This window comes from Trachurus japonicus, chromosome 17 (genome assembly GCF_045865225.1).
Source record: "Trachurus japonicus isolate A0001 chromosome 17, Traja_1.0".
NCBI lineage: Eukaryota > Metazoa > Chordata > Actinopteri > Carangiformes > Carangidae > Trachurus > Trachurus japonicus.
The window spans coordinates 12,784,602-12,803,385 of NC_140923.1; the positions used below are offsets into that span (position 1 = coordinate 12,784,602).

The 18,784-nt window shown below is 41.6% G+C and overlaps 1 protein-coding gene across 3 annotated transcripts in view; it reads left to right on the top strand.

Moving 5' to 3' along the window:
- Positions 1-18,784, top strand: part of ak5 (adenylate kinase 5) — a 114,707-nt gene that overhangs the window by 32,827 nt on the left and 63,096 nt on the right. For all 3 annotated transcript variants that reach the window (XM_085804232.1, XM_085804233.1, XM_085804234.1), the window contains exon 7: positions 11,975-12,065. In XM_085804232.1, coding sequence (XP_085660358.1) covers positions 11,975-12,065 — 91 coding nt within the window. The remainder of the gene's footprint in view (positions 1-11,974; positions 12,066-18,784) is intronic.

The window sequence follows — 18,784 nt, forward strand, 5'->3', positions numbered from 1 at the left end:
CAATCTGCTCGTTGTGCGATTGTCTCTTTGTCTCTTTCCTCCTGCTCTCGTGTTTCGTCACAGTTCATGATCCTGTATACACGTTTGCAATGTTCCTGTTTAGCTTGTTAAAGGTTTCCCAGAGCGCGGTGCCAGCCAGCAATAAGCCCATTTGTCAGAGGGCTCATACTGCTGGCTGCACATGTTTGTTTGTTTCTAGTTCATCTAATCGACACGTCTTCTTCACTCTGTTGGAGGAATGTGGGGCAGACCTGGGGAGGGAGTGTGTGTGTGTGTGTGTGTGTGTGTGTGTGTGTGTGTGTGTGTGTGTGTGTGTGTGTGTGTGTGTGTGTGTGTGTGTGTGTGTGTGTGTGTCTCCACATGGATGCTGCCGTTTGCTATCCGTCTGATTGTTGTGGTCCAGCCTCGGCCACGTGAATCTAGGTCACTCATGAAGGGAGGAAAAAGAAAATGTGCAGATTTTTAATCCCATCTGCCTTTTTATAAGTGATTACCTGCATTTTAAAAATGGACATGGAGTGTTGTGTGTCACAGCTCAGTTTTCTTTATGTCTGATGATGCAACAAGTTTCAAATTTAAATCACAATTTTGTCAAAATTGGCCAGATATGGCTGAGCAAGACATATCGTCTTAGTCCTGACTGCAGCAGCTGCAAGTTTGAGTTCAATCTGCATCTCATTTCCCCTTTCTCTCTCTCTCTTTCCAGTCTCCATTGTCCTGTCAGAATAAAGGCAAATTATGAAAAAAAAATATAGAGGAGCCCGGGGGCCATCTTGTCATAAAATATCATCGTGCACTTAACCTTTTAAAGCTCTGTATTAAAGTGAGAGGTCAAAATCTAAAAGTCATTCATTTGGGCACAAGAAGTTATTATTCAGTGTAATATGAAAATTGCATAAGTGTGATTTTCTGAGTCTAAAATTGAAGTGGTGAAAAGACTCTCTCCTCTTTTAGGCAGTTTTTCATCAAGCATTTCATTATTTGGTTCCATAAAATGTCAGAAAACAGCTAAAAAGAAAAAAGGTGTTTTCTCCAAATGTCTCGCCAAATGTGTCTGAGCAATGGCACCAAAATGCAAAGACGCCATCACAGGAGAACAAGAAAAATATGAATTATTCACAGTTTCAAGTCTGAAACAACAACTGAATTTATGGTGCTTTTATTTTGAAAGTACATGAAAGTATAACCAGCAATCAGAATTGTGGCAAATGTTGTTTTCTTTATGAGATTTGCGTGTTTAATATGGTGTTTTGTTTGTGTGTTCCCAGCTACTTTAATTATAGTATTGAATCTTGGCTGTTCACAGTAGAAATGAGTTGTTCTCACACTGTGTGCGCTCCTTCAGACTCTTCACAGCCTCCCAGACTCAGACAGCAGATACATCTATATTCACACTCTACTGAATGGTGATTATTATCACTTTATATTATTACCCAGCAGTCATCTGTGTCAGCCAGAATAATGAAAAACAATCCACCTGAGCAGTAAATATCAGTCACAGGTGAAGCCTCAGACACCTGTGCCCTGCTTTTTCTTTTCCGTCCATGCACTTCAGACGGTGTTTGCTAGAAAAGCTCCATTATAATGAAATAAAACAATGTACAGCAGAAGGACAGAAGGAAACAATATGAAAAACAAAGAAGTAAACAAGTCAAGCAGCTGCAAAGAGAACGAAAGAGAAAAGACTGGAGCTCCGTAGACGTCAGGTGTCGTGGATGACTTTATAAATCCCAATACTGACTCTAACACGTTCAGACAGGCAGCACGGGGGAAGTTAAGGTAACACGAGCCCATTTCTTCATACAGTTTGAAGCCCAGCAGCTGAATCTGAACAGTTAATGCCTGTCAGAAGCTTTTTTCATTAAGACAAGAGAAGAGAAACATTTAGTGTCTTTAAAAGAAAAATGAGGCCAGGCCTAATCCTCTTTAACGGCTGAGCAGCGATGTGCTGATTAAAACTGAAGTTGAGATGCAGTGTCACAGATTTGTGGCATGATGTTTAACTGGACTTGTCATTTCCTGTTCAGACAGACTCTCAGAGTTAATTTTTTTTTAAAGGAATTGTTCACCCAAAATTCAAATTGCACTCATTATCTACTCACCCTCATGTGGACTAAGGGCTGGGAGAAGTTTCAGAGTCCTCCGTGGCTTTTCTGAGTTACAGGGGGTCTCGGCGTAGCAGTGCATGTCCATATGACGGTTGCAAATGGATACCAACTGTCTTCGTAACAAAAAGACACACCAAAAAACATCCAAATACCTCCATGCTGCTCGTATGTAATGTCCGTCTTGTACTGAAGCCCCGAAATGCGAAATTGTCCTGAAAAAAATTAAATAAGTCTATATTTCAAGCTTGTTTGTAGCGGAAGCTTCTCTTCCTGGTTCGTCCAAATCTTTGCGCCGGCGTCAGTAATCGCACTGATGCCGGCACAATTTCGTATTTCGGGGCTTCAATACAAGACGGACATTACATACGAGCAGCATGGAGGTATTTGGATGTTTTTTGGTGTGTCTTTTTGTTACGAAGAAAAATGGTGTCCGTTCGCAACCGTCATATGGACATGCACTGCTACGCCGACCGAGACCCCCTGTAACTCAGAGAAGCCACGGAGGACTCTGAAACTTCTCCCAGCCCTTAGTCCACATGAGGGGGAGTAAATAATGAGTGCAATTTGAATTTTGGGTGAACTATCCCTTTAAGTTAATACAGATCCAGTGCACAGTCTGCAGGTGACCAGAGAGATTCACCAGGTGGATGTGAGTCATCATCAGCATAAGAAGAGAAGAGAGAACAGGAGGACGAAGCTCTAAGAGCAGGTTCACTTTCTAAAGAGCAGTTTACTTGTTACCGAGCAGCTCCAGGTTCTGTCAGTGGACCAGTGTTTGATTTTTGTAATGGTAAATCTTAATATTCCTTTGTTTTAATCACTTGAGACGTTCCTACACCCTACTTTCCCAGACTTCCTTCTGCAATTGTAAATTCAAGTTCCTTTACACTTAACCATCTGTGATGCCCAACTTCCCACTTCCTAATTCACACTCAAACCCCTTTGTATTTTAAATTGTATCTCTTAACTCCATTATACCTCGGGAGACCGGTGATGATACCTTCAAAGGTGAAGGTGTGAAAACACAATCAGGGAAGGGGCCGGCCAAAGGACACAAACACACCCCAGAAGTGGACCTTCCCTCAGCTATAAATGTTTAGGTTTTCCCATTGTCTTGGTCTTTTCTTTACCATCACCCACTCGGGTAGAACTGACCTTTCCTTGCAAGGAAATAAATTCATGTCCGCCGGCGAAGTCTCTATTTCATTATTCACCAACAGTAAACGGCTAAGAATTTCCACGACATTTTATAATACAAAAAAGAAGCCCAGAGACGAGGATGCTGAACTCTGCTGACATGCTGTGTCACTCAGACCTGACTCCACAATTTCAACAACACTCACTCAGCCCCCTCCTCTCCCTCCTCTCCCTCCCACGTCTCTGTGACTGGCTGTCGACACTCTCTTTGCACCAGCGACAGGGACTCTCAGACAAACAGCGTCACTCCCCCTTCACTCTCGGCCTCTTGTTTGTCAAGTCATCCCAATCAAAAGCTGACAGAGTCTGACACGCTGTTAAAACAACAACAACTACGACTACAACTACTGCTTGACAATTGATGTCGGCGCTGAACATTTCGGGGCGGTTCTTGTCATCAAACATCAGACAGAGACACAGTTAGAGACGAGTTGGTGAACAGAGTGAAGTATTCAGCACCTGAAGAGCCAGATAGCAGGTCCGCTCCGGTGGCTCCACCCCATAATGCCTACTTTAGGGGCCTTACTTAAGTGGCCCAGCACTGAATCTGACTTGCAGCCCTCTGCTTCATGTCATCCCCATCTCTCTCTCTCCTCTGATTTCTCATACTGACCTTTCACAATAAAAGCATTTAAAACCTAGAAATACAGTATATCTTTAAAAAATAAAAAATAAATAAAAAAGAACCAGAGAGGAGTCAGTGGAGACCAAAATCAGAGCTAAAAGAGAGAGAATATTGGATGAGATTCACCAGAAAGCCAGAAACACAACAGTACTGTTGCTCATAGTTACTGTTGAAAGCGTTTGATAATAACAGGTTTGAAAGAACTGCCCGTAACCTGCCTTCAAAATATCACACATGATGATTTTAAGACAAACAATAGGTCAAAATATTGGAAGAGGAAATGAATCAGGATTGATTATAAAGCAGTAAAATCTGCTCAGTGCACAGAGAGATACACCTTAAAAGTATAGCCCCACCCACCTGGACTCATCATCCAGCAATGCAGGATTTAGTTTCACCTGAAATCTGCTTTAATTTCAGAAAACAGTCAACCAATCAGAAGACAGGTTCAGAGCCTCCTCTCCTCTGATTGGCTGACACTAGAGGAGATGTAGCCTACAATTACACTGAGATGGTTTTTGGCCCTGGAAACCACAAATAACTCTTTGTTTGGCTCAGAACTTAAAATAAAAGTGTAAAACATGGGACCTTTAATTGCCAGTAACACCAACACTTCAAATTATCAGAGGGTCTTTGTTTCAGGTGTTTGCACCGAGGTGTGAAAATGAACAGTTTTCACACAGAAAACGTGCAAGAAGTCACTATAATAATGTTTTGTGTATAAACTTTCTTTCTTGTTCTGTTGTCAAAACACCAATTATTCTGTCTCTCATTTTAAAGAAAACATAAATACTATGCATAGAATTTCTGACAGACGCACAGTGACTGAGTTTGAAGGTTGGATTATTTCTGTTTACCCCGTGTTCTTCAGTAGTTGTCTCCAGAGAAGGACTCGACACTTTCTTGACTAATGAATCCAATAAACGTCTGAAGCTTAATTGCTTTTTGCACTCGGCTTTTGTGAGAGAGCGCTCCTTTAATTCCAAATGTCAGGTTCAATATGGGAACAACTACAATGACACATTACTCCACAAAGTCGAGCGTGGTTTGGAACGACCAGGTCGTCGATACACGTGTCTGCACGTCTATTATTTCTTGATGTTTCATCCTATCAACTCATCCTACTGTACCTCTGTTGCTGTGACGACGTGTTGTCACCCTTTGAGCTTCTCAGCGTTTTTACGTCCGAGCTCTTGTGCGTGTCAAATATTGACATTTTAGTTTTTGGGGTGAAAAAAAGTGACGCACTCTCAAACAAAGGCCTGCGTGTTTGTTTTTATCATCTACACTGACTCAACTTTAAATAACACACACAAAAACACACACAAACACACACACACATCTCCACAGTGAAGCTAAAATCGGAAACTGCAGCGAGGAGAGATAATTGTTTGTTGTGCTCTCTACTGAAGCCGTCTCATCATTCTTGGAAAAAAAGCAGCAATCTAATTAAGTATTTGCTGATTGAGATCAGCTCCAGCTTCGGCCCCACACGCTGCGCGACGCCACACAGATACACCTCACTCTGTCTGTCCTCCAGGTATTGGTTCGTTATTCCTGAAAAACACATGTAATGAGACGTAGGGAGCTAATCAGTCTTTGTGTCAAAACAACAACAAGATCCAAATTTCACGATACTGTTTATCTGTCTTTGAAGAGACAACCTTCAGTCGTTATTAAATATTAATTTGATCCATGTGAGTCTGTATCATACCTCTGTTTGTTTATATCTCGTCTGTTTTCTGACAAGTTTGACCTGCGCAAAGCTTCATAGAAAACTGGAATTTGAAATGCAGCTACTGTATGTTGCAATAGAAAAACGTACAAATAGACTCTCTCTCCTCATAAGAAAAACACAACACAGTAAAACATAATCTGCTCAGTGTTGTGATAAATCACTTCAGTCAATCTGCTTCATCTGGACTTTGTGGCTGTACGATCATATGTGATTGAAAGGAAACAGAAAAGCCGGCAACTGTCGACACATTTTGATCAAAATGCCTTCAGAAATCCTCACGTAACAATATGTTGTTGTTGTTGTTTTTTTTACAATTGACAACACCTAGACAGGTCATCAGTCTGTATACATGTAAACAGCAACATACAGTAAGAGGCTGAGACTGAACCTAAAACTGAAGTAACAAAAACTGCAGAAACACAGTGTTTCCAGTCTGGTGCATGACTAATTCTATGTCTATGTTTAATTTCCTCCTTCATGGCAACTGTAGAGAGGTGAATCTTTCTACAACTCACTCATTTAACTTTTATTCAGGCCTTAAAGAGGATCTATGCTAGATTTTTTTTTTTTTACCTTTATTACATTTAAATGATTAATTTATTAAACAGCTTTGGAGTAATTGTGATGGTTAAATGACTTGTTATGGGGAGAATGGAGGCTCTCTTCCTTCTACCTGGCGTCTCTTGGCCTGAAAACCAACCACCTTGTAAGACTGGTGCCTCTGACCAGATCTGGCCCTCAGCAACACCGTAATCAGGGTTCTAAATTAACACCCGCCAACCCGCCAAATGCGGGTAAAAAATCATTTTGGCGGGTGTTAACAAATACTTACTAGCCAGTTTGGCCGGTGATGCACAAGGCAATCATCACGGCCAGAGCCGCTCTACTGTTCTCAGTCATTTGTCCCCCTGGCAGTACTTACTACATTTCCCATGAACACTACATGCTACGTGATGACGTATCAGACGCCCATTGGCTGCGCGCAGGCCGGTGTTTCACGCTACAGCAGAGAGGAGACTCCAACACGTCGCTCGCAACTCACACCGGCCCGTAGTTGAAGCGTGTGTGCGTGCATGGGACCGTCACCGTTCAGATGCAACGTGTAGACGCGCCACATGCCCGCTCACAACTAGGTGAAGCCGTAGCGGCGGCAGACGATGCGTCGCGGTTTGTTTGTTTTTTCATCCGCGGTGCTCAACTTTTTGGGAGGCAGCAAGCAAACTGCATGTCATGTGAATCGATCAGCTGCTGCACGGACCTGCTTGTCCTGCAGTAACATGCTACCTGGCTCTCAGTGCTTGTCGGTGTTGTGTCAAATCCTGGTTCCCTGTCCAGCTGGTTCTCCCCTGTTTCCCACAGAGTTCTGCCCCCACATGTAGAATGTGTTTTATAGAAGAGAAACACTGAAATATCCCCCATGTCCACCTCTCAGTCTTAGCCCAGTCCTTCATTGACAATAGTTACTGGACTAGTTTTTTTTTTTTTTGTCTAGCTAACAGAATACAGTTGTGTGTAAAACTGAATAAATAAATAAATGATAAAATAAAATAATAAAAACAGGATTTTAGGGTAAGAGTAGCTTATAAGGTTTGACATCACACATTACCTGTAGGCTACTTAATCATTTGCAAATATGTACGAAGACATTTAGGCTACAATGTGATGAAATTAATGAGAAATACAATTCTTTTGTGAACATTTGCCAAGTGGTTTGGAGGTTTGTCCATGTTGTTTTGAGAATGTGATTTCTGTTTTGAAAAATGAGCCAAACCAATGGAGAAAAACTGTAATAGAGGAGGCGCAATACCTGAAAGTAATTATTTCAGTTGTCAGTATGATAGCTAGGCTAAAAACATGCTGTTTTCATGGGAAACACAGTATGAACGTAAAGAATCTCTCTTATTTTCACCGGAAAAAATTTGGCTAGTGGAAATCCTGATTGGCTGGTAACTTTAGAAAGTTACCAGCCAAATTGGCTGGTGATCTAAAAAATTAATTTAGAACCCTGACCGTAATCCGTAATTTCCGCTCCATTTCCGCTCCGTTTCCGTTCCTGTCGGCTTTGTTGAAAAACAAAATGCAGAGGACCAGACTTGCATCGTTTGCTTTTAAGTTCTGTGAGTGTGTTTGACACAAGCCGGCATCATGCACCAAAGTTGCATCTCCACTTGTGAACCCTCCTCTTAGTTAGGTGGCATCGAGAACTGAAAAAGTTGGACCCATTCTGAACTATAGGGGCTGCATGATTTCAGATTAATTAAAGTCGACTGTTGTGAAGTTGAGTAATATTTTTCCCGTCCTAAATAAAATCACAGGAGGGAAATGCTTTGCAACAATCTTTTTTCGCTGACAGACAGCTCATGCACAGAAATGAGTACACAGAACAGCAGCTTTATAAACAACAAGCTGTAAATCAGTTTTTTTGTGTAACATACACTCATATATAGTAAGTGCAAAAGAAATGACTGTAGCCTACTGTCTGTATTTATTTATTATTAATTAGGGAGGAAAACGATACACAGGCCTCGTCACCATCACAGTCCTGCTCAGTCACAGTTTTTGGTTTTTGATCCTGGTTAGTTGGTTGTTGTTGTGCGCGACGTTAAGCTGCCTATACGAGCAGAGGTTTTTTTCTTCATTTGTTTAATTGCCTGCTTATTTGGCTGCGATGGTGCACTAGTGTGTTTTTTTTTTCAATAAAACGCGGTGCGCTAGTGTTACCACACTACATGCACAACTTTTTTTTTTCATCAACGATCCGCGGAACACTTGCATGCCGATCCGTGGAGACCCTCACCTAGAATAACATGAATAACCAAGTTTACCAAGGCCGTGCATTCAGCTATAGAAGACAATTTAAATAAATTAGGGTGACGGATTAGTTTCAGTCTGCACATTCAAGCTGTTGCTTCAAGCTGCTCTCCTCTTCTACGTACTGACAAAATCGACGTCAAGCTCAAAACGCCATTGTGGAGCAGTAAAATCGACTAGTCTGTGCAACCCCTACTCTGAACCACGACGTCTGTCTTTATTTACAGTTTGTGATCAGGTCACACAACCTCGCACACTCACATTCACAGCTATGAGGAGTCACAGATTAGGTGCGTTTCCACTGCAGGAACTTGGGGGTAATTTTATGGGGCCAGCCCCGTTGGTGCGTGTCTCCACTGCAGGAACCTCCCCCACAGGGCCACTTACAGGAACCTTTACAGGGCCAAACGGAGTCCCTGCCTGGGGGTAACGTTATGTACTCAGATCGGCCCTGAAGAAGTCCCAGTGGGACTTGAGATTTACTCTGTGCTGATTGGTCAGACTCAAAGCAGGATCATGTGACGCTAAGAGAAAGAAAGCCCCAAAATAAGATGCATTTTTGTAACCCAACGTCACTAAAAACGGAAAAACGGCCGGAAAAAAAGAGAGAATAACTCAGTAAAAGACGAGAGTAGCAGTAACAGTTAGGACTGGTAAAAAAAAAAAAAAAAAAAAGAGTGGTAAATAGGCGATCGCGGGATTATGTGACGATTGAAACTGTTGCACGTCGCCATAAGAGCCCGGTGGGTCCTGTCTGCAGTGGAGACACGGCCACTGAGAGGGCCGAGTGAGAGGACGGTTCCTGTAGAAGTTCCTACCCCCTCCTTTTACCAGGAACTCCTGCAGTGGAAACGCAGCTATTGATGTGCATAGGTGCTTTTAGGAATCTCACGCAAACTCAGTGACAGTGCTGCTGACCACTGTGTCCCCGTGCCGCCCCCACACCTGGCAGCAGACACACAGAAACCTGATGTGGCACAGCTGTTCCCATGAGCAGCGTGTGTTGATGTGTGTTTTGTCATGATCAGATAGAAAACATCTACACAACATTTTCCGGATGCGTCGTGGTGCAGCATCAGTTTTGATTATTAGGAGGGTTAGGGAGACAAGACAACAGGTCTGTTTAGTGTTGAGGACACTGACTCACTCAGACAGCGGAGCTTCCCCGTCCGTCCTTGGAAAGTGACACTCTCTCGTCTTGTGAGAGTAAATGGATTTCACAGAGCTTCTCTGTGTCGGCGTAGCAGCATATTCACCATACAAAGAGTCCACAGACACTTTCTCTGACATGTTGAGATGTGAAGGTGAGCTGCGACTACACTGATGGCTTTTTTTTCTTTTTTTGAATACCACACTCTCCAGGGAATCCTCAGTTTGATCCCGTTCGCTCCTTTTCTGCAGGTGTACCCGAGGGACCAGCCTCTCTCTTTCCTTTTCTTTTTTTTAAAGGCTGTTACCATGGAAACCCCTGGAGGAAGTGGTGGCAGTGGTTGGTGGGCTATCCTTATCTTACATTTGTTTGACCTCCACTCACTCGGACTCGGTGACATTAATTTGTTTGTTTGTTTTAGCTTCCTGCTGAGAATCACACACCTGAGACTGAGATCAATTACAATCCAGTCTGTTTACATTCACCCAGGGGTTTTTTTATTGTATGTGTGTGTGTGCGCAAGGTCTCAGTTCAACCAGAAGGGCGACAGAGAGCAGATTAGGCAGGAGGAGTCAATCAGCTTCTACTTCATTCACAAAGCAGATTCTTCACGGCCAATTTGCCGCCGCCGTACGTGCAAAAGGAGGAGACGGCCGCCGACCGCCGGATAATCTAAAGGAGACCGAGCGCCTGAGGGAGAGGCTAATTAATCTGGTGTTATTAAAGCTGCTGGTGTGTGTGTGTGTGTGTGTGTGTTGAATACAAAACAACCTCTGAGCTGAGTGTGTGGAGCTCCCAGGACCTGCAGCTCATCTCTGATGTTTGATCTCATAATGAGTCTCATTGTGGACGGCGCAGCAGCAGCTTAACTCCGGCCCAGCGTGTCACTTCTTGTCTCTGATGTCGTAGGTTAAGGTCGTGACTTTTTGTGAAGCCTCTGTCTGCAAACTTCAAAGATATAATTCATTGATCTATACAATATAATATACACTACGTCCCTACGTTATGCACACAGCCATTAGAAATACCACACACACCCACAACACATGCAAACACACATTTACCCGTCACCCATTCCCTCCCATTATCCCCTCCTTCACATGATGCTGCTAATGAACACGTGCAACGGCTTCAAGGCGACTGCTGCTGTGAGAGAAAAAGCACTTAAACTTGTTCTATACTGTACAGAAGTGTTTTTATATCTCAGATTTTTATATATTGTAGATATTTGAATTAACTTTTGACCTTTTTCAGCTTGTGCCGCTGCATGTGACTGCTGCCAAACAAAGATTCATTGTAATTCAAGTGAAACAAAGTGTCTGTCATTTTATTTATAAAGTTATAAAGTTATAAAGTTCCTACCAGATTTCATAACCACACATATTTCATTTACAGATACAAGTTCATTAAAGGTGTACAGAAAAGAAAATTGAATGTAAGCCCACTCTGGGTCATAAAATGAATGTAATAACTCATCTATCAGACGATGTAGGCCAAACTTTGTGCAAAATTCTATTTTTGCGTAAATCCGGGATGAAAGTGTGTGTTTTTTTTTGCTTTGGATAATGCAGGCGCACGAATTATACGTCAGCCTGTACACGATTCATCAGCCACTGATATTGGATCTGTCATCCGTCAATCAAACGAGAAACACACACACACACACGGAGCTCGGGCTCGCCCCAAGCTTTGAATATCCCGCCCGCTCGATAACGACCAATCAAATTCATTTTCCTTACTCAGGTAAACTCGTGTTGCAGCTCGTGACAACTCAGCGCGACAAACAGGACAAACGGCCATTTCTATACACCTTTAAAGCAACATAGAAATTGCTTTTCTTAGAAATATCTGAGGATTGTTTTATTCACTGGGACGTTTAGACCTGAGTTTTTACAGATTTAATGTGAGTAATTAGCCTGACAAGCCAGACTATATCACTAAAATGTATAGTCTGGAAACGACCGGTAGACCTCGGCTCAATCCAGGGGGCGGGATGAAGGCTTTCAAACTGCCTCTGCACCAATAGGGTAGCGCTACGACCAATCAGAGCAAAGAGCAGGATGACATTAGCCTGACAAACCAATTAAAATGTATGTCGTCATCGCGTTAAGCCCGCCCAACGACTCTCTAAACAGATAGAGCGCTGTGATTGGTGAACACAATCGGTGTTCGAGACTCAAAAAGTTCCTATGGCTCGTTTCTAGACCCACCTACGGAGCAAATATATTTGCTGCCGCTAGGGTGCATCTAGATTTCTAGGCTAATGAGTAATAGAATATGTAGTTTATGTAATAAATGGGTTTAGGATCATATCAGGATTTCTCTTTTCTGTTCTTTTGTTTCAGTTGGATGCCGACCGAGATGAAGAGGAGGTTTTCTGTGACATCAGCATGACTTTGGACAACAAGCTGTTTCCCTCCAAAGAGCCTGCAGCCGGTGAGTCGAGCTCTCATTTTATAAAACATCTCAATATGATTAAGGCAAAACACATTTAAAAACTTTAGGTCTTAACCTCAGTTAAACTATCCTGGGAAATATTAGGGATTTCATCAGGCCACTCTTGTCTATGGGAGACTTGTACAGTGAGTGTGGGCGACATGAGGGAAATTTCAACAGACATCTTATTTAGTTTGACATTTTATTGGTGTGGGATTACTGTGGGAAATAAAAAAAGAAAAACAATTTACACACGTTGGTTGTTATGCTGATAAAAAGACAGGCTGTGTGCAGTGCAGTTGTAAATGAATGTCGTGTATAGACACTGTTAATTATTAACTTTATGTAGAACTGTAAACAGTCAAGGGAAGTAAAGTACATAATATTAGTGCAGTACAGTGTAAAGTGTCATAAAATGGAAATACTCACTAATTCAAAGGCAAATGTTATGACATTTATTTGATTACTGTAGTAGCTGTTTAGATTTAGATTAGCAACACATTAAATACTCAATAAATGTTCTAGCTTAAGGAAAAACACTGCGCTTCCCTGGAAATACACAAACTAAACAGCAGTTTATTAAGTACTGATATATTTTGTTAATTGCACAACTTCATAACTTTCAGAATCAGAAACACACTGTTAATCCCCAGAGGAAAAATTGTTCTGTTGCATTATTGCATTGTGCATAAAAAATACAATACATTATAAGATATACCCTGTCAATTATATTGAACTATATAATTAAGCCACTTAAAATGAACTAGTGTACAGGATTAGAATCAGATTAAAGGAATAGTTCCTCATTTTGGCAAATTGGCCCATTGCCATAATCGCTATAGTCATAGCAGTAGGTTCGTTACCTTTAATTGTCGGTGCAAGCTATTTTTAGAACGGCGGAGCAGAGCTACGCTACGGAGGCTCATGGGATTTCTTGGTTTCCCTCATCAAACTCATCAAATACACAATCCAACAACTCCAAAACGCTCTAGTGGACAAGTTGTGAGCTGCACATTCACCACGCTATGAGATAATAATGGAATGTTACAAGATAGAGTTGTTTTCGAGGTAAATTCATGCAAAACCGCTGATGCGCGTTGCCTTCAGGGACAGAAGCAGTCTCTGTATTTCCCTCTAAAACAACTCTGTCTGGTAACGTTGTGTTATTATCACATAGCGTGGTGAATGTGCAGGTCACAACTTGTCCACCAGAGCGTTTTGGAGTTGTTTGATTGTGTATTTGATGAGTTTGATGAGGGAAACCAAGAAATCCCATGAGCCTCCGTAGCGTAGCTCGTTCTAAAAATAGCTTGCACCGACAAATAGCTAAATGTAACGAACCTACTGCTATGACTATAGCGATTATGGCAATGGGCCAATTTACCAAAATGTTGAACTATCCCTTTAAAATGTGAGTTTTACTTGTAAGAATATTTCTGCAGTGCAGTATTGCTATAAAAGCTCTGTTTACTTCCACCACTGTGCAGTACTTAGTGTATTTACACAGGCAGCTAGAAAGATTTTGCTAAGATGCCACAACAAATAAAAAAGAAAGAACGTAATATTGCAACAGGTGTGTTTACATACAGTAGCTATATGTATGTGTGCAGAAGACGTTCATGACAGCAGCTCTGGGCCAAATAATGATGAAATATGATGCAATCATCATCATCTCTGAGCTCCTCAGCATCAAAACACCTACAGTCACAGTGAAGAGCACCAGGAGGATTTTACTGGCTTTGAACAGCCACAGTGATGAAGGGCTTCTCCAAAACAGTCCACACACACACACACACACACACACACGAGTGAAAACCAAAAACATCACCCACCAGCTCCCTGGTTACCACAAGAGTTGGCATGGCAACTGGTGAAGCAGGGTTAGCCACGCTTTGTGAGAACCACAGACTCAACAAGGTTAGAAAGAGTCTTTGATCCTCAGATGGAGACGACCAGTTTGTGTTATGTAAAAAAAAAAAAAAAAAGAAAGAAAGAAAAAAGATAGATAAATAATAATAAATAATTTATTATCATTTTTCAAAATTGTCCCAGACAGTTTTGTGTTCATCGCCTTCAGCCGAGGTCTGGCAGACACAGCCTCGAGTCTCTTTAGAAGATATGATCGGTCGGCAGGGATTTCAGAAATGATAGCGATCATAAAAGGCTTCAGTGAAAGGGGGAAAAAATATATATATATATCACTGCTGGCACAGAACTGAGCTGGCAAAAAAATATATGCCTTTGCTTTTCATGATATAAACTTGTAAATGTGCCTACACAGCATAAAAACCTCTTGAAGTGTGAAGTCAGACTCACAGCGGAGAGTTTGAATGTTTCTACTTTGTAGATATGTCGTTATACAGACTGGTGACTGATATCTGATCCATGATGTAGGCTAGGCTACTGTATCATCATTTATCATGCTTTTTCTTTTGGTTGTTAAAGGAACAGTGACACGTTTTAGGAAAGACACTGAATCGTTTTCTGTTGGAGAATTAGACGAGAAGATCAAAACCTCTCTCATGTTGGTCTGTAAAACATAAAGCTGCAGCTGCTTCTCTTTGCACAGCACAGAGAGGATCTCTGGTTTAACTTATTTATAAGAGGGCAGCTTTATTGTGAGAGCAAATAGGTTTAGAGCTGCCGACGCTCCAAGTGAGGAAATAAAATAACAACAGTCTGTATTATCCAGTTGAAATATATGAAAATTATTAAGCATTTGAAGATCATCACTAAGAGAGCTCATAATAGTCAAAGTCATTTATTGACAATTAGGGTGCACTGATTGTTTTCCAAACTGTCAATCACACTTTAAGTTATGGGCAAGAAACGCTGATTAATTAAATTGTTTAAACTTTATTTGCAATGTGTTTACACAGAAAATAATTTGGTCTGTTTTACTGTGAACTGAGCTCTGGTTCATGAACAAACAGCACCACACATTTAAAACAAGGGAAGACAATAATCCTACTTAACAACAACACGACCAAAACTCACTAATTAATGAATATTTTCAGTGCTTTCTTTAACTTCTGGATTCTGAATGATGCTCGATCTGTTAATATATTTATACACTAAGGTCTGTACATGTTTATATCTTGAGAGTGTGGGTTACAGCACATTTAAAGACAAATTCTCCTCATCTGTTATTGGGCAGGTGGATGACATGTGACCTGGAAACAGGAAAGTGCTGTGGCTGTGACGTGACGAAGTGTGGAGTAAAAGAGTAAAAAGCTGCTTTTAGTTCATCCATCTCCATCCAGCTCGTCCAAAACTGATCCATACCACCAGTAAATTATCAACTCCAATCCAACTCAACCTATCCGGCCACTTTCCGGAGAATGACACTCCATTCCACCGTTACTGTATTGTTGATAGCATAGACTGGTTGATAGACATTGGCCGTGATGACTTTATTTAATCTTCACGTAATTTTAATGAGAACAATACGGACGAGGTTTTAGCTTTAGCTATGTCACATTTTCACGTTGCTATAATCACCGTTGTCGTGACTACTCTGATGTTTATGAAGTCTATAAAACGAATTGTTGAACAAACATTTTAGATTAGCTGGGCTAACCGTTAGCTGTTAGCCGTTAGCAGTGTCAATAATAACTGCCCATGAAAAAAAAAATTTTTCCAGCGGATATCCTAGTTACAACATGACTGAGCTAACTGGAGTAGTTTCATGTCGTGTCCGACAACGGGATGGTTTTGACAGCTGACGTCCTGATTTGCTGCTGCTGTTAGCTTAGCTGTCAGCAGCAGTAAAGCTAACAACTACGATAACCATGACTAATTACAAAAACGTGCACACAGAAATAGTAATGTGTGTTCAATAATTCGTTTTATAGACTTAACAAACATAAGATTTAGTCAAAACGGTTTTGGCAGCCCGGAGCCCCCACATTTGGTGCCTACACCGGTGGCTAACGCTACCAGTTAGCCGCTCGCTAGATTGCTACTAAAACCGACTTCCGTTGTGGTGTGACGCAATGGATCATGGGAAAATAAAGTGGTGGATAGAGAGACACCTGTATCAGCCATTTTCAGCCATTTTGCTTCAATGACCTGTCAAATTATCTTTAATTCCCATTCGCTGTGGAAAAACAATGGCAAAACTGCTTTGTTGACGCCCTCGATGTCGGGAACGGTCTAGATCTAGATTCACCACAACAGATTCACTCAGCAGTTTGTGTCGGGAGGTGAAGAATCAGAACAGGAGAACATACAGTACGGCACGAGAAGTTGGAGAGCTGCTCAGGAAGCTCATGATGGACATGCAGAGATTATTACGACTGCAGCTTTAATATTATTATTATTGAGCACATTTTGCTGCTTTGACGGATTCATATCAAAGTCAAATAAACCCTGCAGATCATTTATGGAAAAAGTTTTTCAGCTCATCTCCAGAGTTCATAAAGGGCCGAGCACATAACAGGATGGAGGTTCACATCTCTCTCTCACATCCTTGACATCGAAATTGGCTCGTGCTCAACTCAACAGCTACCTGACGCACTTCTGCTGTTCTCCTCACACTCAAGAGCAGTCAGCTTCATGACAAAAACACAGAAATACCAAACAAATGGAATAGAAGTGGGGGAGAAAAAATAGAATAAATCCTGTCCTGCATTTACTCCACTTGAGTGACAGAGCCTCAAAAATAAATCGTTTAAGCTCCGTTAACTGATCGCTCGCTGCCGGAGAAGAGACGCTGCTGAACCCTGTTAATGTTCACCGACTCCTACTGAACCGTCATTATTATTGTTCTTAAGATAATGTGTCACTCACTCTTCTTCCAGCGAGGAACGTCAGTGATTGATCTTTTTTCTCATTTAGGACGATAATTGGCTGCGAGAGCTTCCCATCGACGGTCCACTTACTGTACGCAGCGCTCGTCATGAACAGGCACTGTGAGATGTGTTTAAGAGCATTTGTGGAGATGTTCTTTCTTTCACGTGTGTTTTTCCATAATGGAGCTTCACAATACACAGAGAAAAATAGGGGTACAGAAGGGGGACATTTCTGTACTTAAAGGTACAGTTCTGTCCTACTGTAGCCTATAGGCCCAATTATTGTACTCTAGAGTACCTATGTGTACCTTTTGGGGGTAGAAAAGGCACATAAATGTTCCAGAATGGCAAAAGGTACATATATGTACTCCTAAGGTACACATATTTACCCCCTAAAGGTACATTATCAGAGACAGTGTGTTAGAAAAAAATAGTAGCTTAAGTAGGAAAGTAGGGATAATAATTAAACATTCAACTAGTAATTATTTTGTAAATATATGTAATGGAGGTCTGCAGGTGCCCCAGTCACGAGGTACCAGTAAGGAGAAGGTCTTGGCGAAGCGGTTAGCGTCGTCGCCTCCGGTGCAGGAGGTCGTGGGACATACAGTTGTACTTAAAACTGGTACATTTTGAAAAGGTACAAAAATGTACCGGCACCAATGGGTACACAATTGTCTCTAAAAAAGGTACGCCTGGAGCGACAAGGGTTTGTACCCTTTTGAGTACATTTACGTATTTCTATTTTTCTCTGTGTAGGTGGAATAAAAAAGAAACAAGCACTCCTGAGTGGAGAGCAATTTGAAAGGACTAGTGAAAGGCCTCAGAGATCAGGTGACGTCGTTACACTGCAGAAGAAACGGAGGAAGGAAAAAGCTGCAGGAAGCAACAAAAAAAAAGTGAAATTTAAAAATAGATCGGTAGTCCTTGTCACGGCAAACCCTTTGAAAGAGATTGCCTTCAGGTCCATCTGCTGCTGCTGCCAGCGTCCACACCTCTGGAGCGTCCATCCTCAGGCTGTGATTATCGCTTAACGCAGCCTGCATGGGCCACCTGACATCACAGGCCTCAAACGGTGACACAAAAAAAAAAAAAACCCTCTATATTGTCATCGCTCAGGATGAGATTCACTCTGACAAGCTGCTGACTCTTTAAGTTGTGAACTGTAGAGAGGACACGGGGTGGTGGTGGTTGTTCTTCTTGTTCTTGTTTGATGTTTTCTCTGGTGGGTTCTCGTCGACGCTTTCAAGTAGGAAGCAACTGCTCCCAACCTGAGAGGATGCACAACTGTTTATTTAAAAAACTGAAAATATAAATTATGTTTTTGAATGAAATTATCTTTAAAGACATTGAAAGTGTTTTTAAAAAAATGCAAACCCTAACCCCCTAAAATTAAAAAGAGGCGGCACTATTTACACTGAAGCTCAAGTCTCTTAGGAGAAAAGATAAAAGCATCTGTCAAATGAGTAAATGTAGATGTAAATGTACACTGACTTTATGAAATTGCTCATTAACACAAATATCCAATAGTTGAATCACAACTCACTGCATTTGGTCACGTAGACATGGTCCAGATCTTCTGCTGAAGTTCAAACTGAGCATCAGAACGGGGAAAGGAAGGCGATTTAAGAGACTTTGAACACAGCATGGTTGTTAAAAAACCAGACAGGCTGGTCTGAGTCTGTTGCTGATCCACTGGGATTTTCACACACAACCATCTCCTGGATCCACAGAGGAAGTTGGAAAAGGAGAAAAAATATCCAGTGAGCAGCAGAGTAGAAATGCCTTTTTGATGCCAAAGGTCAAAGGGTCAGAGGAGGATGGAGAGACTGGTTGGAGTTGATAGAAAGGTAACAGTAACTTAAATAACCACGCATTGTAAGTGAGAGAAGTAACTCTGAAAACACAACAACATCAAACAGATGAAGC